Here is a 14287-nt window from a genome sequence, read left to right on the forward strand (position 1 = left end):
ATGTAAGTCCCATATACATTCGATTGTCAATAAATATGATACAAATGGTATTATTATTTCTATAAAGACATTAATCATAGCAAGTAGTAAAGTCTATTGCAATCACGGCCAACACTCATCGAGCAAGTATCCCGACATTAAGTTTAAGTTCAATAAATATATGGGCTTCAGAGAGATTGGCGAAGAATTTAATTATCAAGTAGCTAGCTCCTTTGGTGATTTGGAAACCACAAGTGGGGATGGAATCAAATTAATTAATTGACATTTGAACATGACATGAAAGGAATTGAAACTGACCTTAGAAAAGCCAACGGCCTTGTGAGAATTTGGCGTGGTTCACTCCAATTAATATTGTAGGACTTTGTCAGAATTCGGTGGCTAAACTCCAACATTGTAGATACCTCTAAAAAAGCAGAAAAACTTATATAAAAGGGAGATAGCATTGTTTTGCTATTCTCAACTAATTACAAACTGTTACATGGAAAAGTTATCACGGGTGGCATCATGATTGGCCAAGAATAGCAAAATAGTGTATCCCCGTTTCACACAAATGTTTCTCCTAAAAGAGACTTAATAGAAACAATCCTAAGATACCATATTAGTCAATGAGAACATCTAAGAAGAAAATAAACCAAAATTGCTGATTCTGATTAGAAATGAACAAAACTTAAGGGCACGTTTGTTTAGGAAGATTTGGATTTGAGAGTCCAAGTCCAAATCTTTATGTTTAGGACAAGTTTCATGGAGTTGATTTGAATTTAGATAAAATCTAGTGTGAATTTGAGAATCTGTAATACCAAATAAAACATTAATGAAACGACATTTAATAAAAATATCACCATTATGGGCATTGGACCTCAAGGACATATTTAGTAGGCCTCATTGGATTGGACTAGTGTTTTGTGCTTGTGGTGGGTGGTATTTCTTCATTTTTTGCTTCAAAAGTATCTAGTTATTCAGGCTCAATGACATCCAAGTCATTCTGCTTTAGGTTTTGGGCAACTACCTCCAAACGGAAGGATCCAAACCGAAAAGATGTTTACTTCCCTTGAGTTAATTAAGGTAAGCAACTCAAGGTTTGTCAAGGAAGAAGATTTATTATATGGAAGATCTTGCATGTCTGTCCGATGGGGTTGATGTGTTTGGTATAACACATTCAGTTTTTGGTCTAGTCATTTGTCAATTCTTGGCATGGGGAAAGCAGCAGTGGAGCTCCCAAGACCCTCCTCTGATACCATACACCAAGTAAGTAAGAAGCTTTGAATTTCTTTATCATGACATGTTCCATCTATATAATATTTTGTCTTTAAAATTCAAATATTCCAAAACAAAGCCGCATGACTCAATTGAATCAAAGTGTCATAGGAAGGATGGGACCCATTAATTAAAGCGCTGAACAAGAGGGCTGTTTATTTGAGCAGCAGCAGCAGGAGCAGCATCCTTCAAAAACTTTATCTTGATTTTTTTGAGTGTGGCTACAGCTTCTTCCATATTTATCCTCTCTTCAGGCGATTCTGCACAGCAAGCAAGGGCTAATCTCATAATGGATGATAAGCAATCCCTTTTCCTCACATGATCATCATCTTCATGCTGTGTGCAAAGCAAACTGGCATCCACAACTTCATCTATCATTGCATCTGGCAAAACTAGTGAGTTTGCAATCCATTGCTTTAAATTCATTTCACCAACAAACATCTCATCTGTTGGCTTCCTTCTTGTGAATGTTTCCATCACTAGAATTCCAAAACTGTACACATCCCCTCTTATTGAAACCATTCCTTCCAATCCATACTCTGCATTATGAATTATACATATATGTGTGAAATATATTCATGTGTATAATTATGGACAACATGTATAGAATTGAAAGATATTAAATTTGCAAGTACATCACCTGGAGCCATATACCCAACAGTGGCTAGAGTCATGGTTTGGGTAATAGAATCTCCTCCACCCAAGAGTTTTGCAATTCCAAAATCAGCAACATGTGCAACCATATCATCATCTAGTAGTATATTGTTGGGCTTTAAATCACAGTGGACAATAGGTACTGAATAACCATGATGAAGGTATTCCATTGCCGCCGCAACGTCTATCATTATGTTCATCCTCTGTAAGATATTCAAAGAATAGTCTTGAGAGTACAACCACTTCTCGAGGCTCCCGTTTGGCATGTAATTCAATACCAAGGCTTTGAAATCAAGTTCACTGCAACAACTGATGATTTTGATAAGGTTTCTATGACGAATATTGCTTAGCATTTCACATTCCCTATCAAAACTCTTGAAAGCCTCTTCTAGCTGGAAATTGAAAACCTTTACTGCAACGTCTATTCCATCTAAAAGCGTCCCTTTATATACTGAGCCGAAACCCCCTCTTCCGAGTAAGTTGTTTTCATTAAATCCATTCGTGGCCCTTAGAAGTTCTAGGTGTGAAATTCTTCTCCAAAGAAGTTGAGGCAACGAGGTAGCCTCTCCTGCAACTTCCACATTTCTTTTCCTGCGTAGTACAAATATAGATATGGAGGCCACTAGGAGAATTACAGATATAATCCCTGGGATGATATATTTAGCTTTCTTCCAATTTGGTTCAAGTGTAGTATTTTTGCATGGTGGAAAATGAAGTTGAGGTGCACCACAGAGTGCGTTGTTTGAGACAAATGATTGAGCAGAGAAGTTTTGGAATGGTCCACCTGTTGGAATTTCTCCTTGGAGCCTGTTGAAAGACAAATCCAGATGCTTGAGAAGTGACAGAGCTTCTAAAGACTTGGGAATCACTCCAGATAGATTGTTTCTGGATAAATTCAAGAGTTGCAGGCTTAGCAAGTAGTGAAAAGAACTTGGAATAGGGCCTTCCAAATTATTATTTGCCAAGGATAGATTAACGAGATCCCAAAGAGGGCCAATGGTGCTTGGTATAACACCAGATAAATGGTTATTTGATAAATCTACCGCTAAGACAACTTTCAAGTTTCCAATATCTTGTGAGAGAGGTCCAATTAGAGAATTGGATGATACGTTTAGGTACAATAGATACGTAAGTTTCCACAAGCTAGATGGTATTGTGGAAGTTAACAAATTGAACCCCAGTGATAGACCTCTTAGAGATGGGGCTAGATTACCCAAGCAGGAAGGTATAGAACTAGAGAGCTGATTACTACCCAAATATAAGTAAGCTAGGTTATCTAGTTGACAAAGTTGATATGGGATGTAGCCTTGCAACTTGTTACCACCCAAACTCAATCCTTGGAGATCCCCAAGTCTTCCCACTGAAGTTGGAATTGATCCACTCAATTGATTGTATCCCAGTTCTAAGGCTACCAAGCTGCTCAAGTTGCCAATACCAATGGGAATGTTACCCCTCATGATGCAATTGGGTAAGAAAATATATTGAAGCGATGATGTCAAAGAGAAATTCCTAAAGGAATCGTCAAGTCTGACATTTAAAGGATTATTTCCCAAGTCTAGTGTTGTCAAATTTTTAAGATTAGCCAAACAAGAGAGAGTGGAAGTGTCAATTGTCAAATTATTCATGTATAAGCCAAGCCACTGAAGATTTATTAAGGCACAGAGCGTCCTCGGAATAAACCCTGTAAATGAGTTGTAGCTCATGGATATCCTGGTGAGCTTAGAAGCATTGGAGAGGTTGGGGATCACTCCGCTGACGTCAGTTGCTCCTATACAAAGGAGTTGAAGGTTTGGAACCCCAAGGCCTATGTTTGCTGGGAGGCTACCCGATAGCTTATTCAGCGTAAGCGAGAGTGCTCTTAGCTTGGAGATGTTGAAGATTGAGGATGGGATGAGGCCATTCAGATTATTCTGTTCGATCGACAATAACTCTAAATTTTGAAGATCACCCATCTCATCTGGTATAATGCCTGCCACATATACACGATACAAACCGTTGCATGTTTAACTTTGTAGTCTTAGCAATAGTCCAAAATGTAATATACTCTTTTGTGCTTCATGCTTTTATTCCGACTTGGTGAACCAAATGTTTTATTTGAATGACTTCGATACAACATTTGTTAGGCAACTCAATATATTTTATTCTGGCTATAGTTGAAAATCCAATATTCATTATTAACTATCTCCTCATTAACCAACTACCAAATTATTTTCGTCTGATTACAAACTACGAAATAGTCAACATAAATTATGCAACAACAAAAAAAAAAGATAAATCATAGTTCGAATAACAAAATGAAATATCAATTACCTGTCAAATTGTTGACGCCAAGATAAATCTTCCTTAACTGGGTTAAGTTTCCAATTTTTCTGGGTATGCTTCCACTGAAATTGTTTTCCTCCAAATTTAGAAAAAGAAGTTGTGTGCATTGCCATAATTTGGATGGAAGTGGACCATCAAACTGGTTGAGACCCAGATCCAGCTCCTGAAGACTAGGAAGCTGCTGGCATATATTGTCAGGAAGACTACCACTCAAGTTGTTTCCATGTAGATTCAAATTAGTCAAAGAAGACATGTTGAAAACACCCAGAGGAACATGCCCTTTTAGGGCATTTGACTGAACATATAACTTCTCCAACTCATCTAAAGAGCCGATCTCGTTTGGAATTTCTGAACAATCAACATGATATATATTAAACTCGTGATTTATGCATATATGCACAACAACAAAGGCCCGATCATATATATAACTAGATCATGCACTTATATGAAATGATTAGGCCGTGTATACATCAAGGCAAGACAACAAATATACCGTTGAACTTGTTGTAGCTCAGGTTTATCTCCTTGAGCATTGTTAAGTTCCTTATTTCTCTTGGCACACTTCCTGTTATGCATGCCAAAGACACATAAAACAAGATGGTAAAACGTAATGATCAATCAACAGTAGATTCTTAGATCGTTTGTTGATACATAAGCGTACCTGATAGTTGGTTATTGCTTAGATTAATTACTTGTAGTGTAGATAAGTTGAAGATAATCGCCGGTATAGAACCTGAAAACTGATTGCCACGCAAATCGATACTTTGAAGTTTGGGGAAGGACCCAAACCACAATGGAATGGATCCCATAAAATTGTTGTATCCGAAGCTAATCAACTTCAATCGACGCAAATAAGCCAATTCCTTGGGCAAGGTGCCATGGAAACTGTTGTTTATGAAGAGCAACTCAACAAGAAACGAGAGGTTGCCTAAGTGTGGTGGAATGGTGCCTGTGAGACCCATGTACGAGAGATTCAATGATGCTACTCTGAGGTGACGAGCACCACAAGTAACGCCAACCCAATTGCAAACGGATGTGGTGGTTGACCAGTTGACCAAGATGTTGTGAGGGTAACTAGTGATATGGGATTTGAGAGCAAGAAGAGCAGACTGGTCCGTCGTGATGTTGGTTTGTGCTACCCCTACTGTGCCTACAGAACTGCACTGCAGTACGAGCAAAAACGTGATTGACAAGAGGAAACCAATTCTCTCCATGAGCACGGAAAACAGAGAAGTTCCTTCCAAATTCAAAATGTTTTTCCTTTCCGATTGAAAACTTGAAATCATTGAATAATTATTAGTCGCAGACAGCATTGCCAGTTTATGAAGACAGAACAAGTTGCCAAAGAGTGGGGCACATGATTGCACCCTCGGGGAAGAAATTCGCAAGTAGCCAAATGCAACGACTTGTGATGAAGGAAGAATGGATAGTTGGGCATCTTCACAAATGTACAAAAACTTGCTATACATATTTGTCTCTATATAATCCGTCAATCAGATAAGGATGGTCAATCCAATCTCCTTCTCATAATATGGGATTTGGGATTTGAAAGCAAGAAGAGCAGACTGGTCCGTGGTGATGTTGGTTTGTGCTACCCCTACTGTGCCTACAGAACTGTGCTGCAGTACGAGCAAAAACGTGATTGACAAGAGGAAACCAATTCTCTCCATGAGCACGGAAAACAGAGAAGTTCTTTCCAAATTCGAAATGTTTTTCCTTTCCGATTGAAAACTTGAAATCATTGAATAATTATTAGTCGCAGACAGCATTGCCAGTTTATGAAGACAGAACAAGTTGCCAAAGAGTGGGGCACATGATTGCACCCTCGGGGAAGAAATTCGCAAGTAGCCAAATGCAACGACTTGTGATGAAGGAAGAATGGATAGTTGGGCATCTTCACAAATGTACAAAAACTTGCTATACATATTTGTCTCTATATAATCCGTCAATCAGATAAGGATGGTCAATCCAATCTCCTTCTCATAATATGGGATTTGGGATTTGAAAGCAAGAAGAGCATACTGGTCCGTGGTGATGTTGGTTTGTGCTACCCCTACTGTGCCTACAGAACTGTGCTGCAGTACGAGCAAAAACGTGATTGACAAGAGGAAACCAATTCTCTCCATGAGCACGGAAAACAGAGAAGTTCCTTCCAAATTCGAAATGTTTTTCCTTTCCGATTGAAAACTTGAAATCATTGAATAATTATTAGTCACAGATGACATTGCCAGTCTATGAAGACAGAACAGGTTGCCAAAGAGTGGGGCACATGATTGCACCCTCGGGGAAGAAATTCGCAAGTAGCCAAATGCAACGACTTGTGATGAAGGAAGAATGGATAGTTGGGCATCTTCACAACAACTTGCTATACATATTTGTCTCTAATTAGGGTGTATTCGATAAAGATTTTAATGAATTTTAAAATAGGTGGTTGGATTCTATAGATTTTATTTGACTTTCATAAATTCCATATATACTTTGTTTGAATTTCATAAGAATTTTAATGAAATTTATTTGTTTGATAAATTTTTATGAACTTCTATAAATTCGAAATAGTAGTGAGTCATCATGTTTGATGTTGGTTGTGGTAGTAAAGACGGTGATGGTAGTGGGGATAGTAGAGGCATTAATGGTGGTGGGTAGAGTGGTGGTACTGATCATGTCAAGTGGTGGCGGCGACGGTGGTGATGGTGATGGTGGTGGTTGAGGAAGCGGCAGTGGCGGCCGTTGTGGTCCAATCAATGCTTTACACTTCCGGGCCATCTACCTCCCAACCCAGTAGCTTTGCTCACACAAACAGCCCACAAGATACATTGGCCTGATGGGCCTAACTATTTATAACCCTGCTCGTCTCTTTGATTATGGTCAAAGTCCAGCATCAACTCAGCTCTCAACCGTGACACGTGGTGCTGTCTGGACCGTGTGATTGAGTTACCGTACGGGCACTACAGTAGGTTCCTCAGTAGCTGTAGAGCAGAGGCTTGCAGAGTTCAGAAGACGACCAAACCAAGTTTTTCAGTTTGACCAAAATCCAAATACTATTGCTCCACTGACCACCGACGCTACAATTATACACTAACCCAACTTTCTTCCCATTATTATTATTATTAAGTGATCACTTTCTAAGAAACTAATTAGTAATTATAAAAAATCTTATTTTGCCAATACATGAAAACAAATAATTTTGTATCTGGTCTGGTCACAATCATTACCATCAGGAAAGTTGTTATTGTATTTTTGTAACCTTCACAACAGGTTTTTTATTTTTCAGATCAATAATAACGACGATAATATTAATAATTGAATAAAAAGAATACTAACAGCTTTTTCGAAAGGGAAATATACATTAAATTATTAGAAAATCATACTCATATGTAATAGTGGTCAAAACAGTGCTTTATGGATAGACATTACTAGACCAAGGCAGTCTCAGACAAAATCATGAGGCACACCCTTTTCACACCTTGGCCAATGGCTGGGCTAGTTGTAAAGACAAACGTTCAGGGGCTGGTGACCTGAAGAAAGTGGATTTTATGCTTTCAAAGTAAAATTCAAATTAATATTCTTTTTGTTTGACCAAAGATGTTATACAAGTTCGAATGTGAGATCACGGATCTACAGATCAATGCTATTTTTGACCGACCTAAACTCCGTCGATCACACTGTCTTCCGAGAGTGATTACATATCAGTAAGAAGTATTATTTTAAGACCTTCAAAAGAAAAGGGTATATTATTTTAGTTTTAAACTTTTTTCTTTCGGCTAATCAAGAAGCAAAGGCAATATGATTATGTAATGCTTTTGTGGGGTTAAATGGGGAAAAATGCAGAGGCTGATGGATGAGATGAGTCAAAGAATAATAAAATATACAAGTTCATATAAATGGTCAATGTATGCAGTCTTTGAAGACTGAGAAAAGGACAATGTTACCTTCAAAATAAATCAAGGGCTCTCAACTTTGTGACTCACTCTTCTCTCATTATTCTTCTTTCAATTTTATATTGGTTCCTTCACAGCTAACCCTTTCAACTGCCAAATCCAAAAACAGGCTTGACCTTCATGGCATAAATGGAGTTCAACTGTGTAACCCTACTACCCGTTTGCCATTGGACCACATAGCAATCCTGCAATTCTTATTGTCGGATAAACATCAACTTGGCTACTTCAAAAGTTTCATGGATATGAAGTTTTATATAAAAATATTCAAAAGTTTTTTACTTGCATAAATCTTTTGATAATTTTCACATGTTTGATGTTATGGTTTACTCTAAAATTTGATTGCATTAAGCTCTTGATCTACCACAACAACTAATGCTTCAAAACACAAGGCAATACTACACAACTATTCGTTTATGTGAAGGATAAACAATATGGCATTTACCGATGAATATAATTGCTAGATGCAAGTGATTCTACAACCAAAAAAAAAAATGTCACGTGATGAGAGATAATAACCAGCTGCAACGTATAATTGAAATATCTAAATTTGATAATAATAAGTTTAGGGTTTATAAAACATAGGTCAATTAAAGTATAGAAAAAAGGAAAAGTGGCTAAGAATTGACAACCACGTAATAAGGAAATTTCACATTCAACCAATAAGTATTTAGCAAGAAAAAGTAGTAAAGACATGTTGTTGGAATTTTGAGAGTACTTAGCAATTTCAATGAAGTTGATTTTGTCAAGTCATAGATTTTATTTCCTATTTGCTAATTTTCTTATGTTTTAAAAGATTATTAAAACATCAAAGTATGAGTAATTTATGTCCTTATAGAAATTATAGCCGTTTGTTTTTCTTTGTCTCTCGGTAAAATTAGGGTTTTATACATATATATAATGGCATGATTCCGAAGAGTTTTACCATCTCTAATCATTTTATCAGTCAAATTTCGAGAATTTTCTCAACATTCACGCACCCTGTCTTTTCAACTTTCATGGCTAATGGTACATTTTGGAAAAATTGTATGATTCTTGTTGGCTGAAAAAATTTGGCAGAAGGAAAAAGAGACAATAGAGATACAGAGACAGATTACTAACCGTTGAAAATAGAAAATAGAAAATAGAAAAATAAAAAGGGAAACTGGGAAAAGGAAAAGACAAAGGTTTGAGAATCGGGCAATTGACGACGTCGGCGGAAGACAGAAAGGAAAGGGGCAAAGTCGTAATTGGAGGCAAAGAGTAGGAAAGGGGCCCACCCCATTGGGGAAGAGAGAGAGAGAGAGAGAGAGAAGAAGCAAAAACTGAAAAAGAAGAGCTGGAATCACATGGGGGTTGTTGTTTGTCTAATTGTCTGTGGCAGTGACATCTAATTCTTCTCCATTCTCCAATTCTCCGTTCTCCATTCTTCATTCTTCTTCTTCCTCATCCACCACCGCTGTAACTCCATCTCCACCATGACCTTTTCCTTCTTCCTCCCCCCAGCACTTGCAGTCTGATTCGCTCGTTCGTCTTCCTCTTTCCCTTTTTCTCCTTCTCTTTCTTTCCCATCTCAACATGGCTGACGATAAGGTAACTTTCTCGATAATTTTTGGGTTTTGTTTGGCTGCCAAAGAAAGAAACTTTTTGTTTGGCTGCCAAAGAAAGAAACTTTCTCAGCTTACTGCAGTTTGATTTCTCTTTCTTTGATCTGGGTTTTGTTATGAGCTAGATTTACTCTAGCTCTAGGGTTTGTTTGGGTTTGACGAGCAGTGATGTTTGCTTAGCTCCAGTTTTTTACTCAGATCATAGTGATATTAGCTTGGTTAGGTTTGATAAAGTCGGATGCTTTTGTGTAATTTGGGTTTGATTTGCAATTGATTTAATCTGCATCTCGCTTAGCTTATGAGCCAACCGATCTGTTTCTTTTCTGAAAAGAAAAAATAAGAAATTTTGTCGATGTTCTTTTTGGGTTTTAGGGATTTAGTTTCATTTCATGAGGCATATTTGGGACTCAGAATGTACTTTGTATAGCCTTTATTTACTTTTATATTCTTTGCGTGGTCTGCGGTTGTGTATGGCTGCTAATCCGTGAATTCCACTGTAAATTTCATACACTTTATGGGAAATTTGTTTCTAGCAGGATCTAACTTGATGTGTTATGCAGGAAATTTCTGCACCTGTTGTAGACGGTAGTGATCCAACTGGCCACATCATCTCCACAACCATCGGAGGGAAAAATGGAGAACCAAAACAGGTTACCATTCTTGGAATTTGTTATTTTCACCCTGTTTCATTGTTAAAGTATGCGTCTTGATTGAGTTGAAAGGTTAAAATATGATTATCAATATTCTGGATCTAGATGTTTTTATACCTTACCAGGGTATTTATTTCCTCTGTTGGGAAGTTGATGTGTTTGGCTATTATGCTTTTTGCAGACCATTAGTTACATGGCAGAGCGTGTTGTGGGAACTGGCTCTTTTGGAATTGTTTTCCAGGTATGTTAAATTATCATCTTCCTAGTTATTGCGTCCTTTACCAATTTATTTGTCATGTCTGATGCTGATAGTTCTTTTATCTCAGGCAAAATGCTTGGAAAGTGGTGAGACTGTGGCTATAAAGAAGGTTTTGCAGGACAGAAGATATAAGAACAGGGAACTTCAATTGATGCGTGTGATGGACCATCCAAATGTGGTTTCTTTGAAACATTGTTTCTTTTCCACAACGAGTAGAAATGAGCTCTTTCTCAACCTGGTTATGGAATATGTCCCAGAGACTATGTACCGGGTTTTGAAACATTACAGCAATGCAAACCAGAGAATGCCACTAATCTATGTCAAACTTTACATGTACCAGGTAATGCATGACGCACCTTTCAGATGTTGCCTTGTTGCTTTATACTATTCATGGCATTAATCTGGTGATTTGTTCCAGATTTTTAGAGGGCTGGCCTATATACACACCGTTCCTGGAGTTTGCCATAGAGATTTGAAGCCTCAAAATCTTTTGGTATCCTATTTACTTATTCTCTTACTTCGCAATATATATATATATATATTTATGAGGAGTTACAGACTCATGTACATATACCTATGTCTACAATTACCTCTGGTTTTCCAATGTCATTCTTGGCTTTCTACAGGTTGATCCTCTTACTCACCAGGTTAAGCTTTGTGATTTTGGAAGTGCAAAAGTGCTGGTATGTTGACTATCCTTCAGCGTTGAACGTATTATTTCTGGACCTGCTTTCAAGTTCCCTTTCAGATAATCTTTAGGACAGTGTATATGGAAGACATTGTTCTTGCTCCTGTGATTTCCTCCACTGTGTTTTTTCCTTCTCTTTTTCTGGATAGGAAGTTTCTATGCTAGTTGAGGTTTTAAATCTTTTGGTTGTCTGTATATCAATCTTTCTATTATAGGGTTTCATGCACTCATCACAAATTTTCTTGTCTGAAGGTGAAAGGTGAAGCAAACATATCTTACATATGTTCACGTTTCTATCGGGCTCCAGAACTTATATTTGGTGCCACGGATTATACAACCTCAATTGATATCTGGTCAGCTGGTTGTGTCCTAGCAGAGCTTCTTTTGGGCCAGGTTAGCAGTTCGTCATATCATTCCAAGATGTTAGTGGATTATATTTGCACAAGTAATTTAGTCCCTACTATAGATGTTGCTCATATATATTCTATGGTTTTGCAGCCGCTGTTTCCTGGAGAAAATGCTGTGGACCAGCTTGTTGAGATCATCAAGGTGCATAGTAATCATCAATTCTTGAATTATGCAATTTGTATAATCATGAGTCAGCAACTAACAATCTGTCTTGTAGGTTCTTGGCACGCCAACACGTGAAGAAATTCGTTGTATGAATCCAAACTATACTGATTTTAGGTTTCCACAGATAAAAGCACACCCTTGGCACAAGGTATTTGATCTGCTTCCTTCTTAATATGAATATTGCACAGGTCACATTAGATTATCTATGGGGGCCTTGAGGCATTTTCTATTGGAGTTTGTGATGAACGTATATGCTCTTGCTTTTGTTGAATTCCAATTGATCCTTTAAAACATACAGAAACTTTTACTGGATTTAAAAATTACAATTATTTTGTTTCTTTAACATGGTGGTGGTAGAGTCCTATTAACTTGGGTCCTTGATATAGGTTTTCCACAAAAGGATGCCTCCAGAAGCAATTGATTTGGCTTCACGACTTCTGCAATACTCACCAAGTCTTCGTTGCACAGCTGTAAGTTCAATGCTTTTAATTTGATATGAATGTCATTATGTATTGTTTGAGGTTCCAGTCTTGTTCTATAATCGCTAATGAATCCTTCGTGTTATAGGTTGTCATTGATTTCTCAAAATTAGGGTATAAAGAATTTTGTTTTGTTCGTGTATATGTTGTATTGTGATGCTCAATACTCATGAATTCAGTTTTGGTCACTACTGAGAAATGATTTTTCTGATGTCAAAAGTTTTCCTTTTAGTATCTTGTTTTGACATATGAAGTTCTTTCATGTCTCTAGTGGCGCTCCTGTTTGACTAGGATTTACTGTTGTTTTGCAGCTAGACGCATGTGCACATCCTTTCTTTGATGAACTTCGTGAGCCCAATGCTCGCCTACCGAATGGTCGTCCGTTTCCACCTCTCTTTAATTTCAAACAGGATGTATGTTGTTTTCCTTCAATTATTTATTTTTGGGCCCTGAAAATGCCTGTCCATAATTTGAAGAAACAAAAAAAACATGTGTTAAATGGAATGCACATGGGAGTATATCTCACTAGCTGTCAGTTATTATATATGGGCGCACCTTTCTAAGTTATAATCTACTGGGAATTACTTTTGTACAAAAGAATAAAACTCTGTTTTGAGGGGTGTGTGTTGGGTTGTCTTGGTAAAATGAATGATTTTTAACTCATCCTACATGGCCAATCTCAATATAAAGCTGGGCACTCCAATATTCTTTCTTCAATTGTTTAATTTCTAAGATTTCATTATTTCAGCCAATTACTACCTGGACTAATCTATTGTTCTGACAGTTGTCCGGAGCCTCTCCAGAGCTAATCAATAGGTTGATACCTGAGCATGTGAAACGCCAAATGGGTCTAAATTTCTTGCATCCAGCCGGCACATAAATGTGGAGAAGTTAATATGCAGAATCTATCTTACAGTTGATGTGTGACACAAAGGTTTAGTATCTTTGTGGTTAAATCACCGTGTATTGAGGCCTAACGATCATCTTTTGTTGCTCTACCAAGAAGAGTGCAAATTGGGGCGGATGGATGGCTTCCCGTAATGTGTTATCTTCTGTGATTTCCTCCCTTATCCCTCACTTCTTCCCTCCTTTTTCCCGAAATTCCATTTTGTTCCTGTAAATGTTTGATAGTAATGATAGTCTGAGGTGGACCGGTAAGAAAGCTGCTAGAGAGGAAAAGCTAGGAAACTGGAAAAGTGTATTTATATAGCTAGGAAAGAGGGCTCCTAATAGAATGTTGTTGGTTGCTGGATGGTTTTCGTTTTACTTAAATGTTGTTTCTTATTAGTCCTGGGGATGTTTTGTGGTGGCTGGCTGACTCGAAATTACGGATGAATGCCGTTACTTTGATGTTTGTGCAAACTTGAAAGTGTAATGCATTGTTCTGTGGTTTAATGTACTGCTCTCTACACCTTTCCCCCATCCCTACCTTTAGTGGTTTCTGCCATTCGTCTCGCTGCATTGTAGGTTCACTGTCCCTGTGTTTGGAAGAATTATTTGCACTGCATGCTCAAATGAACTTGGTGTTTTTCTCTCACCCTCGTCCATTTTGAGGACTGTTATCATTTTACAGCAATTTCCTCCCGCTTGTTGCGCCGCATGAGTTTATGGAGGAAAATATTAAAATTGATAAAGAAACGAAGTCGTATCCGGAAAGAGTGAGCGTGTCCTTTGCGCGCAGAAAAGTCCAAAATACCGGCAGCGTTAAAGTTGGCGCCATAAATTTTTACATTATTTGTCTGCTCCAAAAGGAACATTGAGGTAATGAGTAAAGAGAGATTCGAACCGATAAGGTCTGTAAGAGCATCTCTAAGGGAAATGTCAAATATCAAACATCAAATTTAATTTTGATGATTGATGTAGTAATTTGATATTTTATACAACTTT

At 37.6% G+C, this 14287-nt stretch overlaps 2 protein-coding genes across 2 annotated transcripts; one reads left to right on the forward strand and one right to left on the reverse strand.

Moving 5' to 3' along the window:
* Nucleotides 1–1246: 1246 nt before the first annotated feature.
* Nucleotides 1247–6045, reverse strand: LOC103324969 (uncharacterized). Its single transcript, XM_008227092.3, has 5 exons — nt 4892–6045; nt 4724–4795; nt 4219–4578; nt 1895–3877; nt 1247–1793 (listed from the first exon to the last, which is right to left on the reverse strand). Exons 1-5 carry the CDS (start codon nt 5697–5699, stop codon nt 1381–1383), a joined length of 3636 nt encoding a protein of 1211 aa, XP_008225314.2. The 5' UTR covers nt 5700–6045; the 3' UTR covers nt 1247–1380.
* Nucleotides 6046–9480: 3435 nt separating this feature from the next.
* Nucleotides 9481–13799, forward strand: BIN2 (Protein kinase superfamily protein). The gene is made up of 12 exons (XM_008227093.3): nt 9481–9737; nt 10312–10401; nt 10583–10642; nt 10728–11000; nt 11079–11153; nt 11287–11343; nt 11601–11741; nt 11847–11897; nt 11974–12069; nt 12308–12391; nt 12712–12813; nt 13185–13799. The coding sequence occupies exons 1-12, from the start codon at nt 9723–9725 to the stop codon at nt 13278–13280; spliced, it is 1140 nt and encodes a 379-aa protein (XP_008225315.1). The 5' UTR covers nt 9481–9722; the 3' UTR covers nt 13281–13799.
* The last annotated feature ends 488 nt before the right edge of the window (nt 13800–14287 follow it).

The sequence above is a fragment of the Prunus mume genome, linkage group LG3 (genome assembly GCF_029339155.1).
Source record: "Prunus mume cultivar Tortuosa linkage group LG3, ASM2933915v1, whole genome shotgun sequence".
Lineage (NCBI taxonomy): Eukaryota > Viridiplantae > Streptophyta > Magnoliopsida > Rosales > Rosaceae > Prunus > Prunus mume.

Coding starts and splice junctions, on each gene's coding strand:
- LOC103324969 (XM_008227092.3), bottom strand. CDS start 5,699: ATGTATAGCAAGTTTTTGTACATTTGTGAAGATGCCCAACTATCCATT. Junction 4,579..4,723: donor GAGCTACAACAAGTTCAACG/GTATATTTGTTG, acceptor TTGATTGTTCAG/AAATTCCAAACGAGATCGGC. Junction 3,878..4,218: donor TGGCGTCAACAATTTGACAG/GTAATTGATATT, acceptor TATATGTGGCAG/GCATTATACCAGATGAGATG.
- BIN2 (XM_008227093.3), top strand. Junction 11,001..11,078: donor TCAAACTTTACATGTACCAG/GTAATGCATGAC, acceptor GATTTGTTCCAG/ATTTTTAGAGGGCTGGCCTA. Junction 11,154..11,286: donor TGAAGCCTCAAAATCTTTTG/GTATCCTATTTA, acceptor GGCTTTCTACAG/GTTGATCCTCTTACTCACCA.